At 38.0% G+C, this 23,944-nt stretch overlaps 1 protein-coding gene across 2 annotated transcripts in view; it reads right to left on the bottom strand.

The window, feature by feature from the left end:
• The window catches only part of PHF21B (PHD finger protein 21B), a 153,970-nt gene that overhangs the window by 5,006 nt on the left and 125,020 nt on the right, over nt 1-23,944 (bottom strand). For both annotated transcript variants that reach the window (XM_065742397.1, XM_065742398.1), the window contains 7 exons: nt 21,055-21,405; nt 18,777-18,899; nt 13,980-14,031; nt 7,782-7,858; nt 5,108-5,162; nt 1,947-1,969; nt 406-564 (listed from right to left, as the gene is read on the bottom strand). In XM_065742397.1, the coding sequence (XP_065598469.1) occupies nt 406-564; nt 1,947-1,969; nt 5,108-5,162; nt 7,782-7,858; nt 13,980-14,031; nt 18,777-18,899; nt 21,055-21,405 (840 nt within the window). The remainder of the gene's footprint in view (nt 1-405; nt 565-1,946; nt 1,970-5,107; nt 5,163-7,781; nt 7,859-13,979; nt 14,032-18,776; nt 18,900-21,054; nt 21,406-23,944) is intronic.

Below are 23,944 nucleotides of genomic sequence, written 5' to 3'. Positions count from 1 at the left end.
ATAATAAACATGATTTAAAGAACATTATCTGTTGTCCATATAGCTTTCAGATCTACTGGTGAAGCTTCTGCTTCTGGCTCTGCCTCTGTCACCCATAATGTTTACACTATTTGTTTTGTAACATATGTGCTGGTGGCTTTCTGGTAAAGAAGAAAAACAAAGAAAATGAAGAAACATTTTTAATCTTTTTCCAGGACAAATCTCATCAGATGTGATTATGGTGAATCTAGGCACTCACTAAGTCTGGTACAATAAAAATACTAGAAATAAATGCTGAAAACTGTACTAAAACTCTCTCAGTATTACTCTAATTAATGTGGTCCCAAAAACTGTGATGTAGGTTACTTTAGTGGTACAGTTTCTCCTATTTGTTCGTCTTGGTGTGCTATGCCCCATGCAGCTTACCTTCTGTTGGCACTTTGGACAGACCCAGACCCCTTTGGGGGCAGTTTTGAGAGGTGGGTCCAAGCAGTTGAGGTGATACGCCCTGGGGCATGTGCCACAGGGCTGTAAGTTAACGCCACGCTTGCAAGCAGTGCAGTATTCATCATGGTGGATCTCATTCTGGAAGAGAAAAAACAGGATGCTTTGTATCAAGTCAGCCCACCCGGTGCTTCTCCCTGGGAAGCACTCAGAGTCACCATTACAACAGTCAGTTTCATTCAAAGACATATCTACTTGTAAGAAGCACCCTGGTCACTGTAGAAGACAAGAGAAATAACAGTATATGAAAGCAAAAAAGCAAACAGAAGAGCAAGAAGTAAATTCTATACATTATAACAGATAGAAAAATAAGAATAAATTAGAAAACAGAGCAGAGAACCAACTAATACAGCCAGCTTGTAGTGCAGGAATTCTTTCAGCTGTTCTTGATAGTGTGTGACTCATATATCACCATGTATAGGTCTATTCTGAAGAACGGGTCAAAGTGTGGATCACTTATCCTTCAAGTTCAAAGCAGAAGAAAACTATTAAACAAAGTTTCCGAGAAAAAAGCTCAGTTCCATGTTTTAAGCACATCACCTCGAAGAGCAGCTAGGGAAATAGGGAAATGCTTGTGATCATCCTTTTCCTATGTACCTTTCTTCTGTAAACTTCCCTAGAGGGCTCTTCCAGTCCTCTATTCTCCCTGTTGTCAATTGTTTTCTGTTCAGAATCTGACAACCTTCCTCCAACAAGACTGATTAACACTTTGTCTGAAGCAATACATAACATGAACTAAGACTCATCAACAAAGTTACAATGTCATGTAGTAAATTGCTATGCTAATGTGGTGGCAATGTTAATTACTCTTTGTATAATTAAGTGCATTTTAATAAAGGAGAGGCTGATTTTGAAACTCGTGGTTTGTGAATCATTATATTAAAAAATCTAATTTTTCCAAACACTTTTCCAGAAAGAATAATAATAAAAATAATAGTAATAATAATAATAGTAATAATAGTAATGTTGCATGTTTGTTAATCCCAAAAGCATACTTTTTTTCATTTTTAGGGATATTATTTGTAATGTTTTATGGTAATTCTAGTTAGACTTACATCCCAAATTCTTAATCAAAAAACAGCTTCCCAAAATACTACTGCTTTAAAATTATCTACTCAAAGATTCAATATTAAGAGATTTAATCTATACAACATGTAACAGTCACTCATTTTTCTAAAATGGTCATTAAAAGTACAAATCTGGACTAGAAGTTTCTCAGGGGTTATTCTACAAAGGGATTAAACTCCAGCCTTGCACATGCAAGCCCACAAGATCCAGCCTCTGAAATTCTAACTCAGAGGCTCAAGGATTTAGTCAAGTGGGGAATGTTTCACAAAAATAGTATGAAAGGCAAAGAGAATTCTGCAATCCTGTACCTTGAGGGAAGCTACAATAATCAGAGGCACTGAAATACATAGGGATGAAGAAAGACACTTGTAATACACAAATTTTTCTACACCTACCTTCCAGAATGTATCCTCATTTGCTAGCATATGGAAAAAGGGCAGAGAAAAGATTAGTGGGAAATACATTGCTGAAATGAATGCTAGTACTCAGCTAAGGGAAGGAAAGGATTTTAGTTGAGCCGAGATGCGGGAGATCGGGGCACTGTCAAAATTCAGCACCAGTAAGTATTTTTCAAAGAGATATTTTCTACTTTACATTACAGGAATCCTGTGCCCAAAAGTCTGATACTAAAATGCCATAGTCTGAAAAGGACAGAGTCTATTTCAGATTTTCAGAAAGTTCCCTGTGGAACTCTTCTCTGCACATCACCAATCTGGAAAGCCTTCCTTAAGGACCTCAGCCTGCTGGGTGATCAACTGCCTGGCCATGCACCAGCAAGGCACTTATGCAGTTGCTTAACTTGGAAAACAGAAGCAGTGGTACTGACTTACTGTTAAACTGATATAAATATTCAGCTGATTCATGGCGAAAATGCTTGGCCACTTGTAGGAGTGAGCTCTGTGTTAATATCAGCTCTTTATTATCAAGCTATTCCCACCCAAAACCCTGTGGTTTTCTGACCTTTGGATGAACCGTGTTCACAGCCTGATAGGATAAAGAGCCACCAGAGATCACTGGAAAACAGGCCAAACCTTTCATAAAAATATTTGTGAATTTCATCATGCTTTAGTTCATAAATAAAATCTGACAAAACTTTAATAACCTCATGGAAAGTGAGCTTACTTCTGATTTTTGCTGCTGACTCGTAACAGAACTGATGCGGTGATTCTGCAACAAGCAGACAATGGCCTTTCTCCAGAAAGACGTGGTGACAGCCAAACTGGTCTCTGTGTCTTTAGTTCCTTCAGCTCTCTCTCTGATCACAGCTGAGAACACTGTTGCTCCAATGTGCAATCACATGAACTTAACAGCCTGGAAGCTGTACATGTACATGTGAAAACACATACACACTGTGCTCACACATGTAAAAACTGGACCAGAAGAACAAAGGAACAGCTTCACTGAAGTTAGACCAAAAGCTACAGAGATCAAGGTCCTTTGCCAACAGCATCCCACGCTGCTGCTGCCAAGGCTTTGAGTGCAAGAACTGGGCATGCACAGTATAAACTGCTTTTCTCCAGAGGTATCCTCCTGGAGACTAATAGCAGTTTACAGCTTTCTGTAATCTGGAGTTTGCACCTTCACCTTTATATTCAACAGCCTTAGAAGGACTTTTCTTCAACAAATGTCAGCTTTTTCGAACAACTGTAGCATCCTTTGGCAATGAGCTCCATAAAATCTGCAGATGTCACTTCATATACGCAAAAACACACACAGAGATCCTTCGTTATATGACACCATGATTACTCAGGGGACATAAATGTTATTCAGACAAACAAGGGCTTGGTAATTGAAGAGTCTCTTCTACAAATGATGTATGTCAGGGGATGCGACCTCATTTCAGGTAAGACATTTTCAGATAAATGAATCTTGATTAATCGGCATTTCACTGGAAATTTACAAGAATTGTTCTCTTCTGCTTTTCTGGAAATAACAGTTGTTTCATAAGATTTTTTTTCCATTTGTTTATTTCTCTTCTCAGTTCAATTTTGATGTAAAGTTTTAGACATTTAAAATACATCCAATTAAACTAAAGATGAATTTTTTTAAAGGAGTGTTTTATAGCAGAAGTGGCGGTCAGCTAAAGGCAGACATCTACACCTCTGTTGCTCCAAGCTCTCTGGGACAGTGACAGCCTTCAGTTTAGAGCTTACATCTCAACTTGCACAATGGCTAACATTGCCATTCTCTCCAGATGTGTGTTTACAAGGGAAAAGCAAGCGCCAGGATAAGACAAATAAAAATTCTGATTTTACAGATAAAACTGAGCCAGCGATAACATTCTTTTAAGTTGGGCTCATGTGAGCATGGCTCCTGCTAAGAGGCATGTCATCGTGGCTGCTTGCTGTGTAATAACCTCTCTCATCCTCTGAGACCCAATGCACTAGAGGCACATTCGTAAGTAGGCCAATTGTCTGCATCTAGGATGTTACATTTGGAAGACAGAGAAGCACCGCAGCATCTCAGTTGGTGAAGAAATTCAAGGCAGAGCCAGAAAGGTGTCTCTAAACTTCACACTTGACAGGTAACAAGAAAACCCCAAAAAGATATCTTAACTGAAGTCTTAATTGAAATTACTACTGTAAATGCTCCAAAACCTGACATAATAATTGGATCAGAAGAAGAACCTGCTGTCCTTTACCTCTAATGCACCACAGTAAAACCTAAATTAGGAGGGCAACACAAGGGCAAGGACATACTAAAATTCTTCTACTGATTTTCTGTCCTCTTTTGAAATGCAGCTCAAGCTTCTTGGTTTTTTGTTGTTGTTTTTTTTATTTTTATTTTTCAAAACCTATATAGGTTTTGAACCTATAAGCCTCATCAAAAACTATAAGCCCTCATCTGAAGAATTAAGTTGTACTGAGTGTTCTCTCTATTTCACTTCCCACCCCTCAATACTTTGCGATCTCTACATGTTGCACATTTCTCCAGGAATTAGCTAATTAGCATCTCAAATTGATCCTCTCAGTTGTTCATTCTCAAGGATTTTACCACGATACTTTCAGCACCTGAAGTTCTCATGAGTACAAAATTGGTAGGCATCTTCAAGGCTATCAAATCTAGTTTTATTGCTCCAGCTCTTAGAGTGAAAAAAAATTGTGGGTTTTGGCTACTGTTTTTAAGGCAAATGCTAAGGTAAATTTCTAGACTTCAGAAGTAGATAGCTGTTTCTTGAAGCTGACAAAAAGAAGTGAATGAAAAGTCCAGAATAGCAATTACATTTAGATCTAATTTTCAATACACGTTTTTAGCACTTGGGGCTGGTGGTGCAATCTTCTTGAATCAGTCCTCTCACTGCATGGTGTTTACAGTACGAGACCAGACTCACCATTGACTGCAGAGACTTTGGATCCATTTCTACACAGTTTTGACCTTTAGCTTTATCCTTTAATTGTTTTTGCAGGAAAACCGTCTATATTCACATTAAAAAGTGCAAGGTTTTTACACAAAGTAATACCCTATGGTATCCTAGTACTAATTCATATTAAATCTTACTAATAAATATTTATCACATCATTAAATTAGTAGTATATTCACTTAAAAATGTGCTTACCTCTTGTTGAAAGGAACAAGGGGTTATTCAAAAAATTTGATGCAAGACGTTTCCGCTGTATGGGAAAAGAAACCATAGTACCATAGCATTATTGCTCTAGCTGTCTCTTAGTGTTACATACAGATAATTTTTAGGAGCTCTCTCATACATATCAAAGTATCCAAAGGCCAGTTCAGTGTTTTAGATTATTCACTGCTAACCCCTAATATAGCTATATAAACGGTTGCACTATTTACCTCTCTAACAGTTTCTTCATAGGGCAGTTTTATGTACATTAGATTTTATTAACAAGAGAAATGCAAATTGCAAATGTTATTGATTGCATTTCAGGTTATGCTGCAGAGGCTCAAGGCAACAGCAACAGTAACTCCAAACCTAGCAAATAAACAATGTCTACAAAGGAAAAACTGCATAATAAATTGTTGCTGCAAGGTGACATCTTTATTTGCATGTGGTGAAATGGTTATGGACTTCCCACCTGCAGAAACACATCACTACCTTCTGTGACACTTGCCCACAGTTAGCTGGAATATATTTTGTTTGCAAGCAATGCATTAGTGTCCAAGTAAAATATTTTCTTTCAGAAGTTAATGCATATGACCTCTAGGAGTGGGCCGCCATTTCAAACTACTGAGTTCACCAAAGTACTTCAAATTTGCAAACATGGTTCACTGAAACATGATAGAGATGTTAAATAAGATGTAATGCAGTCCATCACCAACTTATCAGATTGTAAAAGCTGTTGGCCAATAGGTACCTGGGCTTCATCAACAGCCTACATAACCCCTAATTGTTCTTCTCTGCCATCCTTGTACATCAGGACTGCAAACAGTACCATTAGATGTTGTTATATTCTGCTTGAAGGAAAATTAGAATGCTTTTGCTAATAAATGATTTATTCTGTGATGAGTAAACTGTTCTTTTATACACAGGTGCCTGGCAGCTTGTTAATGAATTCTAAATTGATATTTTTTTCTTCAAAAAATATCCAGCCTGAAACTTAACCCTTTCCTATGCAAAAACAAAAACAAAAAGCCAAAAAACCATACTGCCAAACCAAGCCAAACTAAACCAAACCACCACCACCAAACAACCAAACAAAATAAAACCCACAAACCAAACCAGTCAATCAACCAAAAAAAAAAAAAACCAAACCTGGATGCTGACAGGGAGAAAACAATGTGGTATCTCAAAAACATTTTTAGAAAGAAAAGCCTCAAAAATTAAATGCACGGCATTCAACTGAAGGCGTAAGACTGTGATCACATTTTTGTAATCAAGGAAGTCAACATCACCACTACAGAGGCTGAGCCCCTGCCGTTTTGAGGGGCATTGGCAAATAGAAAATCTAATTTATATGCAATTCCAATTTAAACAATCATGAATTAAAGATCATTCTGTAGACTAACGGTAAATTACACTGCACCAAAATGCCTGAAATGCCACAAAATATTTCAACTCACTGATTAGCAAATCAATCTGAGCAGCTAATTGATCAGAGAAAAACCATCTGCCTCCATTTTGCTTCAACAGCATTCCCCATGGTCAGTATTTAATGACAGCTCCTAACGAGGACACAGCTGATCAGCTGATAGGACTCTTTCATAGATTTTTTTCTCCATGCTATCCCTCACTTTAGGGTATGCTTTTGCAAACAGATAAAATGAGAAGTATGAACTAAGGCTGTAGCAGGCTTCCTCCACCACCGCTTCTATCCCTGCTCCCAGGCAACTGAGTTTCTCTTGAACACTGATCAGATTAGAACCACAAAACTGCTGCTTCTTAATAAACTTGTTGGGACAAAAAGGTTTTAGAGAAGACACTGCAAACGTAGCGCTAGCGAGCCTACAATTTCTACCATGTTAAACACTGGATGTATGAACATCACTGTTTGCTATGAAGAGGTGACTGGAGAAAAACTGAAGAGTTCTGAATAACTGAAGCTTCCAGAGATGTTCTGGAGAATAAAAATTTCCGATGTTTTCAAAAAAGAACAGTCAATTCACTAAGCAGCTTGACTCCACTGATGGGTCTTTTCTCATTCTTATCTGTCTGCTGTCTGCCAACAAACACAGAAATTCAAAATTCTGGCATGCCAAAAATTTCAAATCGCTGATACTCATTTACAGAAAAATCACTTTCTTTAGGCTTAAAGAACTTAGACCACAAAGGGATCTTAATTAAATGGAGAGCTGGCTGTGAACCAGTTTTATTTCTGTAGGAAGTTCAATTAGTAACCCCAAACTCTTGTGAAATGTTAAAGGTAGAATTTTAATACGCTGAATGAATCTGTATTTTTCAGTTCAAAAACAAAATCCAAGTTTGATAACAATGCAACACTATTTTTCTTCAGGCCTGATCTAAAAGGACCATCTGAATAGGTAAAGGAGTAATTAGATCCCACATAGAATTGGTTCTTTTGGCCTTTATTAAAACTAACACGAGTTCTAGTCTGAAGCAAACGATGCTATGGGGAGAAATTCTGTTGCTAAGCTACTGAGATGAAAATCTGTGGTTGTTTTTTTTTCACATCAATATCTCTTTACAAGTGAATGTGTGGTTCTGCATTCATATCTACTTCTGTAATAAGAAGCACTTAAACATTTTATTGACATGAAATAGCACTGTGGCAATAAAAAAAAAAAAAAAAGAAAGAAAGGGAATGATCAAGTACCTCTGTTTCCAAGAGTCCACTGTAGGCTGGATTTGCTGTGCTTCTTCTCTTCCTTTCTTGACGTTTGCTCTGGATTTCTGTAGCCATAGAAAGAATCATAAACTATGTATTTCTCATTCATCCGGGAAACATGCAGATCTAATTTGCTAAGTAAGATGCTTTTACACTCAATCCCTTGGGCTTTATGTTATGTTTCAGTTTCTAAAGTTTTGCACCAGCACTGATATTTGCTGCAGTTCAAGGCTTGATGTTAATTATTTTTTCCTTGTAAGATTCAGAACATGTCATTTTTTATTTTTGCCCTCCTTTGCAGTGGACTTGTGCTGCCCTACAAGATTTTTATGATGATCCCTCAATACGCACATTTAGCAATCAACAGAAGAGAGCTTTCAAAATGCTATCAGTGTCTGCTATTAACAAAACAGAGCATATAAAACAGTTAAGCCATGAAACTCATATCAGATGAGAAAACAGAGATCCTTTCAAGTTTTGTTGACATTAATTTTCCTTCACGGAGGCTACAAAAAGCACAGTCAGGATAGGATGGCTAGACTCAGCTCTAACTAGGGCGCTATGACTTATTCATCCAAAATACACAGCTTCACAATCCTGAGCATGCAAAATGTTGCTGTGAGCCATACATAGCACTGAGCCACTGGAAACAGCAGCACATAGATCATCCTACTGAACCGCAGTCCTGCTTCAAAAAGAAGGAAACTTGGAAATTTCTCCCACTAAATTGCAACACCTACTGGAGATGGCACTTACTTAGGACTGTACTTAGCTAAAATTAGTCACATGTATGCTTCTGGAAACATGCACAGAAAGGGAGAGTGAATTCCTGGCCCACTGAAATCTGTGAGCTTACTGCTGCTTTTATCTGAGCTAGAATTTCATTTCTGTTACATGGAATTCTTCTTCCAGATCTTTACATCAGCTCAGAACGAGATCATAAGCATGTATTTTAAAGCCCACTTTTTATTTTACTAATAAAGTAAGAGCAGATATCCACTGCATGACAAGAAAAGCCAAACGTATCCTAGGATGCATCAAAAGAAGCATGGCCAACAGGTTGAGGGAGATGATTCTGCCCCTCTACTCTGAGCTGGTGAATCCTCACCTGGAGTAATGCACCCAGATGTTGAGCCCTCAGCACAGGAGAGATGTGGACCTGTTAGAGAGTGTCCAGAGGAGGGCCACAAAAATGATTCAAGGAATGGAACACCTCCCCTACAAAGACAGGCTGAGAGAGATGGGGCTGTTCAGCCTGGAGAAGAGAAGGCTCCTGGGAGACCTCCGAGTGGCCTTTCAGTATCTAAAGGGGAGCTGCAGGACAGAAGAGAGCAGATTCTGTAGCAGGGTCCATTGCAAAAAGGGAAAATGGTTTCAAACTAAAAGAAGGAAGATTTAGACCAGATATAAAGAAGTATTTTACAATAAGGGTAGTGAAGCACAGCAACAAGTTTCCCAGAGAGGTGGTGGATGCCCCATCTTTGGAGACATGGAAGGTCAGGCTGGACTGGGCTCTGAGCAACCTGATGTAGTTGCAGACATTCCTGTTCACTGCATGGGATTTGGAGCAGATGAACTTTAAAGGTCCCGTCTGACTCAAACGATTCTATGATTCTATGAAGTGTATGCAGCTAGACTGATGCTCCATTTCAAAACATTTACCAAGTGAATATCTTACAGCAAAGTTTATACTTTGCACTGAGAGGACAGAGAGATCCTGTTAGGCAGAATATCCCTGTGGTCTTGACACTTAATTGTGTCTTGCTTTGAGCAAATTTCCCAGAAGAGGAACTGGCAGGAACCCATCAGCCAATCAAAGCACCAGGAGCACACCCTACAGAAACTCAGGATACCACCTGGTTCTGCAGAAGGTCAAGTCTCTTCTGTCAGTATCTGAGGTAGAGTCACATCTCAGAATTTCCACCAAATTCAGAACACTGAGTTCTAGCTTTCATTCACAACCCAGCACTATGACACAGTCCAGCTTTCAGGATGCTTATGATACACAGGAACTGGATTCCTGATACACAGTTCTGGCTTTCAAGCACTCTTTTCTGTGAGTAAAAGGGGCCATGTGCTACAGTATATGGTGCTAGTATTGCTGGTCACATCCTGAACATAGTGTCACTAGGAACGAGACCAACAGTCTGCGTGGATTTTTTATGGCTCTGAGTTCCAGGATATTGATTTGAAACTTCTTGTTCACCAAGGACTATTGGCTAAGCTGATAATTTTTGGGGTAATGGATATAGCAGAAGGAAATCAGATAGACAAGAAAAAGAGGAACAACCACTTGTATGTTCTGGCTGGGTTTTCTCACTGGCATGGGAACATCATCTCTCACACTCAGGTCTCTTCTTCTAGCACAGTTCGAAGTGTATAGACTAGTCTGAGTCCCAGCCTGACATGAGATAGACATACGCTGCCATGTGCCTCCTGAAGCTATGAAGCTTTTCACTATGAAGAAACACGTGAAGCAAGACTGTACAGCAACGTGCAATAAACTCCCTGGTTGCAGCCCCTGCCATCATGTTGTTAACATCCCCACTGCCATGACACTTTCAAAGAGGAGGCTCTTGTGTGGGCAATAGCTCTGTCCTACCATTGAAGTATTACCTGGCTATGAAGAAATAGCCATCCTGAAGCTTCCAAACCCCACAGCACGAAGGGAATCTGGCCCCAGCAGCTGGATGAGTGCTACATGTGGATCCAGCCAGCCCCAGTCACCCAAGCCCAACCCAGGGCTGCAGGACCTCATTATCCTTGTGGAAGTGTAGGTAGAAAGCTGGAGCAAGGGCTGCCCAGACTTACTGTTTGTCGAAGGTTGTCACAGGGATACAAGACCACTGGTTTGGAAAAAGAAACAAAGGGCCTGACACAGCAGAGATTTCCGTGGGTCAGAGTGCTTAGCTGGGCTGAGTGTCTTCATGAGAAGCCCGTGATGGATCTGTAGCTCTCTGCTCTTTTTGGTCCCAGAATTAAGAGAATTTATCTGATACATGCTCTCACCAAGGCAACAGAAATATCTGCTGGAGCCTGACCCATGCATGTGGTAGAGACTTGGAACTCAGCTTTGGAAGAGGCATCATTGTGGTGTAGAGATAAAAGCTGGCTGGGGGGGAAATGTAATCATAGAAGAAATAGATGGAAAGAGAGGGAGAATAATGAACTGAAACAGCACTGGATGTACTCCATCCTATACTGCCACCAGGGAGGGAAGGCACATTGTCAGCACTTCCTTCATAGAAAGGAACATGTCTGTGAGTAACCACACCCAGTTAGACCAGAGGCAGAGACTGGTATACAATCTTCTGTTGCTTGCTACTTGCTACTTCTGCTAAAAAGTACTGAGCAGGTTTTCTCTGCTACCTCTTTCACAACAGGGATTTAAAAAAAAAAATTAAAAATAAATAATTTGTTTCAATTGATAAAACAATCCAGTAATATAAATAGAAATATATATTTTTTTTCTGTAGCAAGAACTGAAGTAAAAAATTATTTTAAATGCTTTCTTTTCTTTCTATCTAGATTTTAATTTTATTTATTTATTTTAACACTGGCAAAATTTTAACAAAGTGGCAGAAAAGTATTCTTAAAACTTTTAATGTCACAACCATACACTGCACCACAGATTTATTCCTTAGTTTGTTAATTTAAAAAAATATAAACCAAGCTGAAAAAAAAAGAAACCTAAGTGGCAATGCATTTGTCAGAGATGAGCAAAATTGAAGATAGCATTATGCTGGAGGCAAAGCTTCCATAGGCTACTGCCTTCATCAAAAAACACTATGTATGGTTATTGAATAAGGCCTCTAAATGACAATTCCTCTTCAAAGCAATCTGTATCCTACAAAACATCAGTGGAAGGGGCTCTGATGTTCATCTGCTGTTGAGGATTGGGGATCTGCAGAACATGACGTTTTCCCAGCAAGGGGAAGGAACTTCCTCTGGAATTCAGATGGAAAGGCTGCTGGGCTGGTAGAGAAATCCTTACAAGAAATATATCGCTCCTCATCACAAAATCAGTGAATAAAATGAAGAAAATCAGTAACACTGAGAATTAATGATACTGAGTGAATAGGCTTTTAATGACTCAATGCTGACACAGACTGATTAAAAAAATGCAAACCTGAGGAACATATTACAAGTACTAAAATAAACAGAACTGCATAATAACCACTACTTCCTGATAAATCACTGCGGCTGATAACCATAAATATGACACAGCACTAAAATAATAACCTTTAGCCTGTGAAAGCTATAAGGGTATTTTTGAGAGCTGTAATGACCAACAGTCACGACAAAATACCCTTTCCATAGTAAATAGCTCTTGGTGAGAGCTGTTTATTTCAAGCTAGCGGGAATATAAAAGTGAATTTATCTGAAAGAATTGATTCTGGAGGATAAGTATTGTGGTAGTTAGGTTCAAAATGTGCATCTCTGCACTTACTGTTCTGTACAACAAACAGAACAGAGCAGTTCTTGTCATTTTGAATGTAAGCATTAAATCTATGTGAACAATTCATTAGTTCCAATAAAATCAAAGAGCAAATTATTCAAAACAAAGTTCTCCCTGTTGCAAGCATAATTTGCACTTCAGCATAATTTCAAATGTTGTCCTATTTTCCCTAGACAAAGAAACCAAGAACCAGTCATCATTTGCACTTTTTGGATTAAAAATATTCTCCCAAAATTGCTGTGGCTTTTTAATTTCCATTTCAATCCATTATCATTAAGGGATTAAAAAGACCGATGGCTTAAAGATTCTCTAAACTGCTTTAAAATTCTCAGTCACTGGGACATCAAATGATTTACTAAAATGCAGTTTTAAAGAGGAAAGAGACAGAAAAGAAGTGAAAATAAAAATAAAAGCCCAGAAAATCTGCTGCATGTGCGGAGGAGACTTTATAATTAAGACTCTGTTTTCTCCAGAATTCACAGCCACTTTTAAAAACTGGAAAGAGAAGAACAAAGTATCTAATTCAAAAAGCTGTAAATAAGTTGGACTCTTGAGTCTGCAAGATATCTAAGAATGTGGCTAACTCTAAAGCACACAAGCATTCATAAACAGTGCACATAAGCATCCATGGGATGGCAGTAAGTATCAATTATCATTAACATTTCTGTGATCAAGATTTATTCTTGGCTGGCCTGGCAACAGATTAGCACTCCTTATATCAGTGGAATCTCACCAACTTGAATTCGTCAAGCAGATAACCAAAACATATCAAGCTGTAGATTATTTCTTAATAATAGTTTCTCTCTCCATCAGAATGTGCCCATTCTGACAATAAACCCTCAAACTCATTTAACACCATTGGCAATTTGCTGAACAGGTTCTTTTTTACCCCTGTCTATACCCTTATTCAGAAAGACAAAGCTGAAGAAAGAAAAGTACAAATCTGCTAACTCTTGCAAGGTATTTTTGGAAGAATGGCAAAGAAAAAAAAAAAAAAAGTATGAGATGGCTGCTTTCATATTATGTCCAATATCTGTTTGAACTCATATTCAGAGGCCTAGGATAGGCATGCTAGCAACTCTCGTACACGAGCAAGATCAGGCTCATGAAAGTCTGTTTATTTTGGCTAAATGAAAAGGAGTGGAAAATGACGACTTTGTGAGAGGTAGTTTTTATATTTATTTTAAAACTCATAAAGCAAATGCTGAACTTTGATCACTACCATACACATTATTCTGCGAAACTTTAGAGATGAGAGATGGTTAACTCAATAAATTAGAGCATGTCTTTCTCAGGCAAGGAAAGAAGAGAGGGCATTCTTGCTACAGAAGACTGGAGTAAACATCCTTGAAAGACCCTTGCTGACCCTTCAGGCAGAGCAGCGTTGGACAGAGCTTTTGGAGACTTTCACCTTCACTATCTTCCTCGGCTGGTAACAGCCTTTAAAAGACCACGCTGACCAACTCATGACAAGCATGCTGCTGCTGGCTGCAGAGCCAGTTGTCACATCATAAGCAGTGTGATGAAATGGGAGGCACAGCGAATCACAGACACACATTAGTTTCAGGCTGAAAAGTGCAACTGTGCACAAGTAACATTTTACCTAATCTTTAATTGCCCTTCTGAGGACAGAACCAACCATTTATTTCAGCTGTGGAACAGCAGAAAGAAAAAAAATCACTAATTCACTTGAAATCTGAACTGTGAAACAACACATGCCATCTTACCTTCCAAATGTTCTGTTGTAACCAGTCCTAATGCTACCATGAAGGCAATTTTCTATGGAAAAAATAAACAGGGGTTAGATTGTCTACTGTAAGAATCCTGGTAAAAGTAAGTAATCTAGTATTCATAGAATAAACTCAATAAAGGTCTTTCAGAAATGCCTATTATTTAAATGCATATGAAAAAGCAATTCAAGATTTGCCTCAGATATGCCTGGTCAGTCATTCCCTACTTGTAGAACTATAACAACTATTCAGAGATAAAAGGTCAATGCTGCATGGTATGAGTACTAATGTTACATAACACATTATCAAAATCCAGCCAATTCAATTTAATATTGCTAGTTGCTTTGTTACTCCACTCTTTAGAGAAGTGATTGTGTATTATTATCACTGTCTGGACCTGGCACTGCTTTTACTGGATATGAGCAAGTTGTACTAAGAAAATATGACACACACTTTCAGTGAACTTTACAGTACTATGCATCTTTTAATAATTAAGAAGACATTTGAAGTATAGTGAATTCTCCTCCTCCCAACAGAGCAGTTCAGAAATTGTTCTTCCCAAGTTACAGAAAAAAAATATAACATGCATGAGCTACAAATAGACATTCTGATACCTTCCCTCTCTGGGATGTGAATAAATACCTTGCACTGACAGTGGTGAATTCATTTGACAGAGGCAAATGTGATATAAAATGATTCAGAAGCACATTGTCTAGACATAAAACACATTTGAATATCAACAAAACTTCAAAACATAGCTATGTAGTAATAGGGCAAGTACTACAGCAGACTGAGATTTTCTGTCAGTCATTTCTCATTAGGAAATTTTTCCTAGCAGAAAGTTTTGCTGAAGCAGAAATTCCTTTTAATTTATTCTGTTTTCTTAAATGGAAAACTGAAATTCTGCTGTGTATTTCCTTGCCCAAACTGAACTGAACTCTTGGTTTTGAGTCAGATCTGGGATACCTTAGGGCCTCCTTTCTACACTGTGCTGAACAGCCTTGTTGGGCCACGTTACACAAGTGGCATTTTCATAAGGTGCTATTCTACAGGAGGGACAATCTAACTGGAAAACCCAGGCTATTAGGAGTCCAGGCAAACAAAATCACAATTCAACTGTGGTAAAGTACCCAAAGACCATTGGAAGATGTAACCATAATGCTCACGCAAAATAACATGAATAGGTTTAGGCTGAACTAACTGGAACAGTAGTACGAGGCCAAAACAATCTGTTTCAACCAGAGGAGTGTCAGAGGGTTTCAATAGTTCCAAGTCAAAATTAATTTGACTTTCTTGTTTATGGAAAGTACTATGGTTCAACTTTTACCACAAGATAAAATCAACTAGTAAGTCACTTTCAAACAGTGAGTCAGTGAAAGAAAGCACATTCTCATTTTACAAATGAAAAGATTTAGCTAAGGAATGGGTTATTTAAAAACTAGAGGGTGGGAACAGGATATCCATAATGTTCTTCCATCTATGAAAATATTGACATTCAGGAGATGAACTAACAAGCCGTAAGATAGGAATGTTGTCATTCCATGATCCCCTAGTATGTAATTCTTCCTGTAGATTGAAACAACAACAACAAAAAAAAGGTCATTTAGAATCTAATCACTACCAATTTAGATGAGATTCATGCTAAACTTCTGCACTCCATAACTCTGGTAATGACAAGCACACAAACATATGCATGTCACACCTTGATTTCATTAATGTTCACTGCTTACATGTTTAAAACACCAGCTAGACACGGTGGGGATTCCACATGTGAAGGGGAAGATGAATATTTGATATGAGACCCACTGTGAAGATCTGAGAAGAAAATTTGTCAACTGAGTAGAATTACAAGCTTCACTTCACCCCTACTGAAAGCAACGTTGTGGCAGTATACACCAGCCCTCTGAGGAGAAGTCATAGCAACATTTCAATAAAGAATCAGAGAGTTGAAATGGTTAATGTGAATCTGTATTTTCCCAATGGAGCACAGATTGTCTATCTTACCCAAAGATTAGGCCGTAAAGGGAGTATGTATTTTCTGACACCTAAACTAACATTATTTGAGTGCAGGAATGCTTGCAAAACAATTTCCTCTCTTTATACTAACAATATTCGAATACATATCTAATTAAACATAATGACAGCATACTTGCTTAACGTATGAAGAGCTTTCATAAATGAACTTGATAATTATCTCACTATTAAAGGAAGGAAGCATTAGCTTTTATAGTTATTTGAAAGATGGATTCTGTTTAAAGGATCCAGTAAAAGCTGTGTTCATTTTAACAAGCATATTGTATTAACAGCATTTTTAAAATGGGTTTTGCTATTTCACACTCATGCAGTCCATTCGATTCAACTCAAAATACTGCTTCCACTGCAGTGCTTTGCTTTCAAGTACCACAGAGTAATGACAATGCAATACTGTTTCTTCTCTGCACAGCAATCCACAAAAATGATCCTTTAGTATTTCCAGCTTTTTTAATCACTAGCATTTAGTCCAAAATAGCAATAAGCATCTCGTTGTCCTTGTTAGGTAGGATTAAAATCACCGTTAGCTAAACAACCGGCATTTCTGGCATTATTTTTTCTTTTCAGTAAAAAAATACTAGAAATGTATGAGGAATTTAACACTTTACACAAAATGAAATGCAAAATGTTTTGTGCAATTCTGACTATTTCTTTCTGTGCTGAACTCAATTAAAAACAAACAAACAAACAAAAAACCCAAACCAAAACAACAACAACAACAAAACACTGATGACAAAAAAATAACAGGCACTTTGTTCACAGAAGAACTGTTTCCTAGCATAATTCCTTAATTTCCAGCTGTGTCCAGAGTTGGCCTCCCAGCAGAAAGATCAAGGCAGGAATGAAAGACAGCCAGCATCTTCGATCTCTTGTTTATTTAGGAACTCAGGAACTGCAGATGGAACTGGCTACTGGAAGGTCTGATTATTTCTGGCTTATTTATTTTGAATTTTAAATGTAATTTGTTAAATCTCAGTCTGTCACGACGGACATTTATGTAGACACATACTTGAGTTCCTGCCTCAGTTTTGTGCTTTGAAGACAAATAAAGGTGTGGAGAGAAATGCTTAGATTGCTTGTTTTCTTTGAAAAAGGATCATGGTATCTTTGTTACTCTTTGTCTCAAATTTAATCATCTGTTAAACAGCCATGACTGCTTTTAGAAATACTCAGTATGTCTTTTCATGAAGCAAAACAAAGATTTTTACAAAACCATTTCATTTTATAATTACATGTTCTATTTATGTCATTACACGTGTTTACACTAATTATGTTGTTAGTTTTAATTACACTAATTGCACAAATACGTTATAATCAACTAAAGTTTCTTTTCAAAGAACAAAAGAAATTAACCCTAGACCTACATATTTATGGCTGTGAAACAAATCTATGAAAAGAAGAAGTCATACTTAAGGGCACAGCTTCAGCATCCTACCTACCCAGAAAAAACATGCATGCTGAGACCTCCCATATGCACTATAGGAACAATGATCTTAGTAGCAAAAAAGGCCATCAAAGAGACCATTGACACCAGGACATACTTGTTAGCAATTTAACAGAAAGCTCATTACATTTAAGAATGCTCTACCAACATATGTCCCCGGTCACATGGTCTCTTCCTGCATCCCTCTGGAAGATATTTGCTCAATATTCCTTTGCTGGGGATAAACTATGGGCAAAGAAAAGATGATATTTTTTCTAGAATTCTTTTTTTTTAAGCAGAATCTACTAGCCTTTCTGCCCACCAGCTGCTGCACGATAATAATATTTTGGAAATACTTCCCTAAAGAAAAGAGTTGTGTGTGGTCTCATCACTCAGTGACAACAAAGATTCATACAAGGGTCACATTTTAAACCGGTGAGATTTCATAAGTGTAGTTCAGCAGGGGTTCTGTAAACTGCGATATTCCAGGCTAGAAGTCATAATATTTATTCCTTAACGCTCTTTTAACTATACAAGCCTATCAAAATGGCAAAAGGTAGTACCACCCACGCTGCCTATATAACATTAAAAACTTAAATTGACATAGTCCTCTTAAACCTACGGCTCCAAGGATGCTTTCTTGCTACAAACATACTAGACAAATAAGGTTAGGATGTCATGTGGTCTGAGCAATTCAGCATTAGAAGTAAATTCAACTTGTATAACATCTCAAATTGCTTCAAAATGACGCACAATCTAATTTGAATATATCCAGTCAAAACCAAAATGCCTGTTATACATTTCTACACCTTCTGATTTGTATTTCAAATTTAAATAGTAAATACAGTTAATGAAAGTGATTTAACCCTATAACTTGCTTTCTACTCTCTTACTGAGAGAAAGAATGCATACATGTTGGATGGCATGCAGACAGAAAATGCAAGGAACTATGTTGCTACATACAGTCTAGAGATTGCAAAATTCATTACAAAGAAAATGAAAACATAAAAGTTCAGGTTAAAAAAAGAAATATTAATTCAATAATGTAAAGCTAGTGTTACATATTTGCTAGCATAAAATAAAATATAACCAGATTGATCAGAAGAAATACAACTATATTATAAGACCTACAATTCTTATGTTTTGTCAGAATGGAAGATTTAAATGATGCAAACCAAATTTGTCAGAGCAGCTCTCTAGGGCAGGAATCACTCCATTTGCAATGAACCACAAGTACAAATACAGTAATTAGATATGCACACAGAGAAGTGTTTAGAAATGGTCCCTATAATTCAACTATACAGTAACACATATTTAAAAATAACAACAAAATAAATCACCTCTGGATTTTCCTCCTTTTTCTTTTTAGTAGCAGGAGATCCCTGAGCTGACTCTTCAGGAGGTTTCTTTGTCTCCACCTTACTTTCTGTCTGGGTTTGGACTTGAGGCTGAATAATGATAACCTAAAATACAACATACAATTAAAAGAACAGAATTCACTGCATGAAACTGGAATTTTCTGCCTGAAACTTTGACTCTTCACTGAATGGCTAGTTAATACCTATATAGATAATAAATGCAAACCACAAGACAAAACTATCAAAAACTGGATACCTACCTTAGGCCTCTAAATCTCTACTAAACTTTCTAAAAAGTAATCTTTCTGGATGCATCATAAACTAGCAGCAGCCTAAGGGAAACATTTGATTCACATCTCTGAAAATCAGGACACTCTGTATTCAGAGGGCTGCTGAAGCTGATTCAGTGGCCAAAATTTACTATCCAGGTTGTCAGTGATTCTAAATTGTTTCCTTTAATTCACTTCACATACACACAGAAGAGACAGAACTACTACACATTCAAAGTAACAGCCTGACCTCAGTCATCCCAGTGTTATTTCAGGGAAAGTACACGCAGAGTGCTCCTCAGTAATACTGATGTAACTGAGATCAGAGCTGAGTCCTCTGTATTTATGGGTAACAAGCAGTGGATATCCAGTTTTGCATAAACAAAGTAAAACACGTTTTTAAATGAAATCAATTGTGTTTCAGAACCGTAGCTACATGAAATACTACACAGATCTTTTATACACGTGTCTGCTACTACCTGATTTACTACATGAAGATTTACATGCTACAAATAACATTACCTCAGAAGTTATTAAATTAAAAGGAATGAAAGACAGTTTTTGATCTCAGATCTACACGTGTGACTTTACACCCATAATCAAAGCTTCACTAAGGAGTACGGAAGACTTTCCCAACATCACCTTCTCGATGAAAGCTATTGGATTTCAACACGGGGTCTCTTCCATTTAATTGCTGACCTTCAAGCAATTTATTTAACTGTTATATATGAGTACTTGATTTCCACTCAGCCACTCTAAAAGACTCAATAGCATTAAGCAGTAGCCAGTTTGAGTAAGAAAAATAAATAATGTTAGAGAAATATGGAAGAGATGCTTAGTTTTATTTACTTCACAAACCATTCGCTTCCTGTATTCTTTGTTAGTGCTGTATGAGAACCTGTGCTGCCAACAAGATCCAGAGCAGCAGGATCCTAGCAGCAAATTACAATGAATGTCTGCTGGGTACACTGGAAGCCTTTATTTAATTTATTTCTGGTACACAAGTGATGAAGTTCTTGTATTTCAAAGCTGAAAAACCGTACAAACAGGAAACAATAAATTTATAACTTGATTTTTTCCTACTGATCTGTTGATCAGTTTTTAAACCCTGATCTCTCATTTCATTTGTCTTGCCCCTGGAAATGTAGGAGGGAATGCCTGATTATTTGATACACTCCCCTGGGATCAGTTGATATAACTGATATCGCTATATAATTGAAGAGGGAGTCCATGGGAAATTTGAGCCTGCACAGAATTCAGGGACATTATTAATAAGAAATGGTTTAAGAAAAGGAAAAATCATATTGTCCCAATAATGTCAAGTTACGTAGTGATGCATTTTAATCCTACTAAAAACAAGCTATGTACACTGATAAATGCCTACTAGCATCCATGTGTCCTGCTAAGGGTTTTCCCATTGATTTCTGAATATTTCCTTCACCAGAAACCACTGGCACTATTCCATACAGGGCTGCGGAGAATGAGAGAGACAGGCACTTACTGGAAAGAGTCCAGTGGAGGGCTATCAATACAATCAAGCAGTTCGGTGAGGAAAGGCTGAGACAGCTGGGTCTTGTCAGCCTGAAGAAGGGGATGTTCCAGGGGATCTATTCAATGCACACAAATCCATGAAGAGAGGGTGCACAAAAGACAGAAGTGAGGTCTTCTCAGTGATGCCCAGTGTCAGGACCAGAGCAAATGGGCACAAATTGGAGCACAGGAGGTTCCTTCTGAATACTAGGAAGCAATTATCTGCTGTGCAGCTGACAGATCATTGGCATAGGTTGCCCAGAGGTTGTGGTGTCTCCTCCTTGGAGATGTCCAAAGCCACTTAGATGTGGTCCTGAGCACACTGCTCTGGGTGTCCCAGACTGAGCAGGGGATGGAGCATAATTCCCTTCCTACCTGAGTGATTCTGTGAACATCCTGCTCACATCTGCATTACAATTCCTGTGTTTGGCAACTGGAAGGCAGCAAGAATCAGAACCTACCTTGCTGTCGGCACTGATGAGGAGCGGTTGCACTTTGATACTGTCGTTGACCACAGAGACGGTAGCGCTGGTGCTGATAGGGGCTGCATTGCTGGGGGAGGTGGAGATGATGGCGTAGGCCACACCGGCACTGCTCAGTGGAGACGAGAGAGGGGTAGGATCAGTGATGCTCTGTGCCTGGCTGTTAGGCGTCTCTACATGGCTGACAGTGTTGTTGGCAGTGGGGAGGGCAGGGCTGGGGTTTTTGATGCTGACAACGGTCGCCTTTTGGAAGGTTGGAGGTTGCTTGGATGGTTGGTCTCTGCATGGGGAAATAGGGAGGCTGTCTGGAATCAGGGTCTTTGGCCTAACCTGAAAACAAAGTTAGGTGTTATAAGGCATAATCCAACACTGTAATGCATAAATGTTGCATGCATACACTCTGCCCATAAAATAGAATTCCATTAGCCAATGCAACAAGAGCATCTACAAAAACATGTTTCAACTCAAGGTTGCTAGCTATTCATTCACCTGTAGATGTACTCCTTCCACTACTCAATTCTGCCATTTTGTAGTCACTAACTCATTGCAATGCTGAACAAGAAGGGAGAAAAAAGTCAGTTCTTCTCCTTAGTTAGCACACATCCTTACAAGTGCTACTTGAGCCACATTTGGTTCTCAGTAAGGATGTTTCAGTTGAAGCAGAGAGATAAGGAGAAAAAAAAAAAAGATGCCCACAATTGCTGAACTTAATATTTTGCTGCTGTAAGTAAAGAGTTGATTCACTGCTGTGGGGGAGCACAGAAGGCACTTCCATGGGTGGAGGGGAAGCCATTTGTCAGTGTTTGTGTAGGCTGCACGCTTACACGGAGCCATGAATGATAGCTGAAAACAATAGTTTCCAGCTAATGTGATGTGTTTCCAGTGGAGTAATTAATGTCACCCTGTCGACAGGGCTCTGACTGAACAACGTAGTAAGTACAGTTCTAGAATTGAAAATAAATAATTTAAACTGCTTCACATGAAGTTAACTTCACTCCTGGCTTATTCGTTAACACGGCCACATAAAACAGCTGACTCCTGTGCTTATTTCATCCTGTCACTTCTCGCACCTTCCATACTGTGAAGCAAAATGACAGGCTGCAGCAGACAGGCACTGGAGGAGCCATACCCATATCTCAAGGAGAACAGCTGAAACACATGTATTTCAGCTCTACTTTGGTAGCTTGGTCCTAAGATAGTTCAAATATGCATTAGAAACACAGTCCCTCTTAGAGGTGTACGAACTACAAGCAATCAAGGTAAATAGAAAGTGAAAAAACAAATCAAGCCAGGCTGGAGGCCTTGCCCAAGCTATGGCAAAAGATAATCAACAAAGCTGGAAGCCAGGATGTTCACTCACAACTTCAGATTAACACCAAAAGCCCTTGCAGACTCAGTGCAAAATGACTCAAAACTACACTAAACTAGAACTAATCACATTCAAGACCCAATTTTTTTTTGTTATTTTTCCTCTATTCTGTGAGTTCAGATTCAGATATTTAACATAAGGATTACTTAATTTACTTAGTTAGATGCCAGACAAATATCTTGTCCAAGATATTTGAGAAAGGAGTTTATATTTAACTTCATACTGACAACTTCATAACAGTGCTATTTGCCAAAGCAGTGCCTGGAGGTTTGGTTTAAAACTATCTTGGCTCAGGCACTTCACAAAACTAATGCTTATTACATGAAAAGCTGTCCAATATCATAGCACCATGAAGCAGAGACAGACACTTAATGCACCTTGTTCATGTCTGAAACAGTCAATTATACAAGCAGATACTGTAATATCTATTTTTACACTTACATAATAACATCATTTTTCCTCCTATACCTTATATAATTCTCTCACATGTTAACCTTTAACAAGCTGTTCATGCCCATGTGCTCAGAGGCATGTCCACAGAAATAGTGTCATTATTCAGAAGATGTCTGAGACGCTTGGCAAAATACAGTTAAAATGTATTCTCATGATGAACAAAATCTAAATTTAATTCTAAGCTGTTTGGCAAGCTACTAAATTTTGCTATTTCTCCTTAAAAATTTTCTATTTCAATATTAACACTGGCAGAAATATTGGAAACACACGAACAGATAAGCACACATATACAGAGGGAGAGAGAGAGAAAATAAATAGTAGCTCTCAGATCAAAGACTCAATGTAACAGTCCCTGAGATCTTTAGAAAAAAAAATCAAATTTGATAAAAAATCATTTCAGTAGGTTTTTTTTTAGCTAAAAACTGTCAAGGAATATACTCAGATCTCCTGTCACTCTCAGTTGAATGTTTATATTTATTCAAAGTCAACTGAAAATAAATGTCTACACATACTCTATAGTTAGAGTTATCTATTCTACACCATTATTTACATACACATTGTTGATTGTAATACTTCAACAACTTCTATACATTCTCTTTATGTAACTATGCACATTCTGCAAGTTGTGGATGTCTGCACATGACTTTCCTATATAATAAGATATTCCTACCCATTTATACAATCTAAATATTTCAAAGTAACGTATTCCCTAAAAAGGCCTGTGTATTGATGTATTCAATACGATTTCTCAGTGGTGCAGCAGAAGAATCCAAGCTGCTCTGAATCGATGAAGAACATACGCTGGGCATTTTCCGCCACCTTGTGATACAAAGAAGGTATAGCGGTCTTCCTATCCTAATGCTCTGCAAATTCCCTGACAAGTTCATAGTTGTGAAAGCACATTCACTGCAGGGGAATAGAAAGAATTGATAACAGAAAAGTTTAAGGTGCTCCTAGCACAAATTAAAGCAAAAATAAGTTAAATGGTATTTCTGTCCACAGCCCATAGACATGAATCCAAAAAAAGAAAGCATGCTTAGAAACACT

The sequence above is a fragment of the Cyrtonyx montezumae genome, unplaced genomic scaffold, assembly GCF_038088225.1.
Source record: "Cyrtonyx montezumae isolate F1298 unplaced genomic scaffold, pur_monq_1.0 scaffold_3, whole genome shotgun sequence".
Taxonomy (NCBI): domain Eukaryota; kingdom Metazoa; phylum Chordata; class Aves; order Galliformes; family Odontophoridae; genus Cyrtonyx; species Cyrtonyx montezumae.
This window is presented reverse-complemented; position numbering and strand designations above follow the sequence as displayed.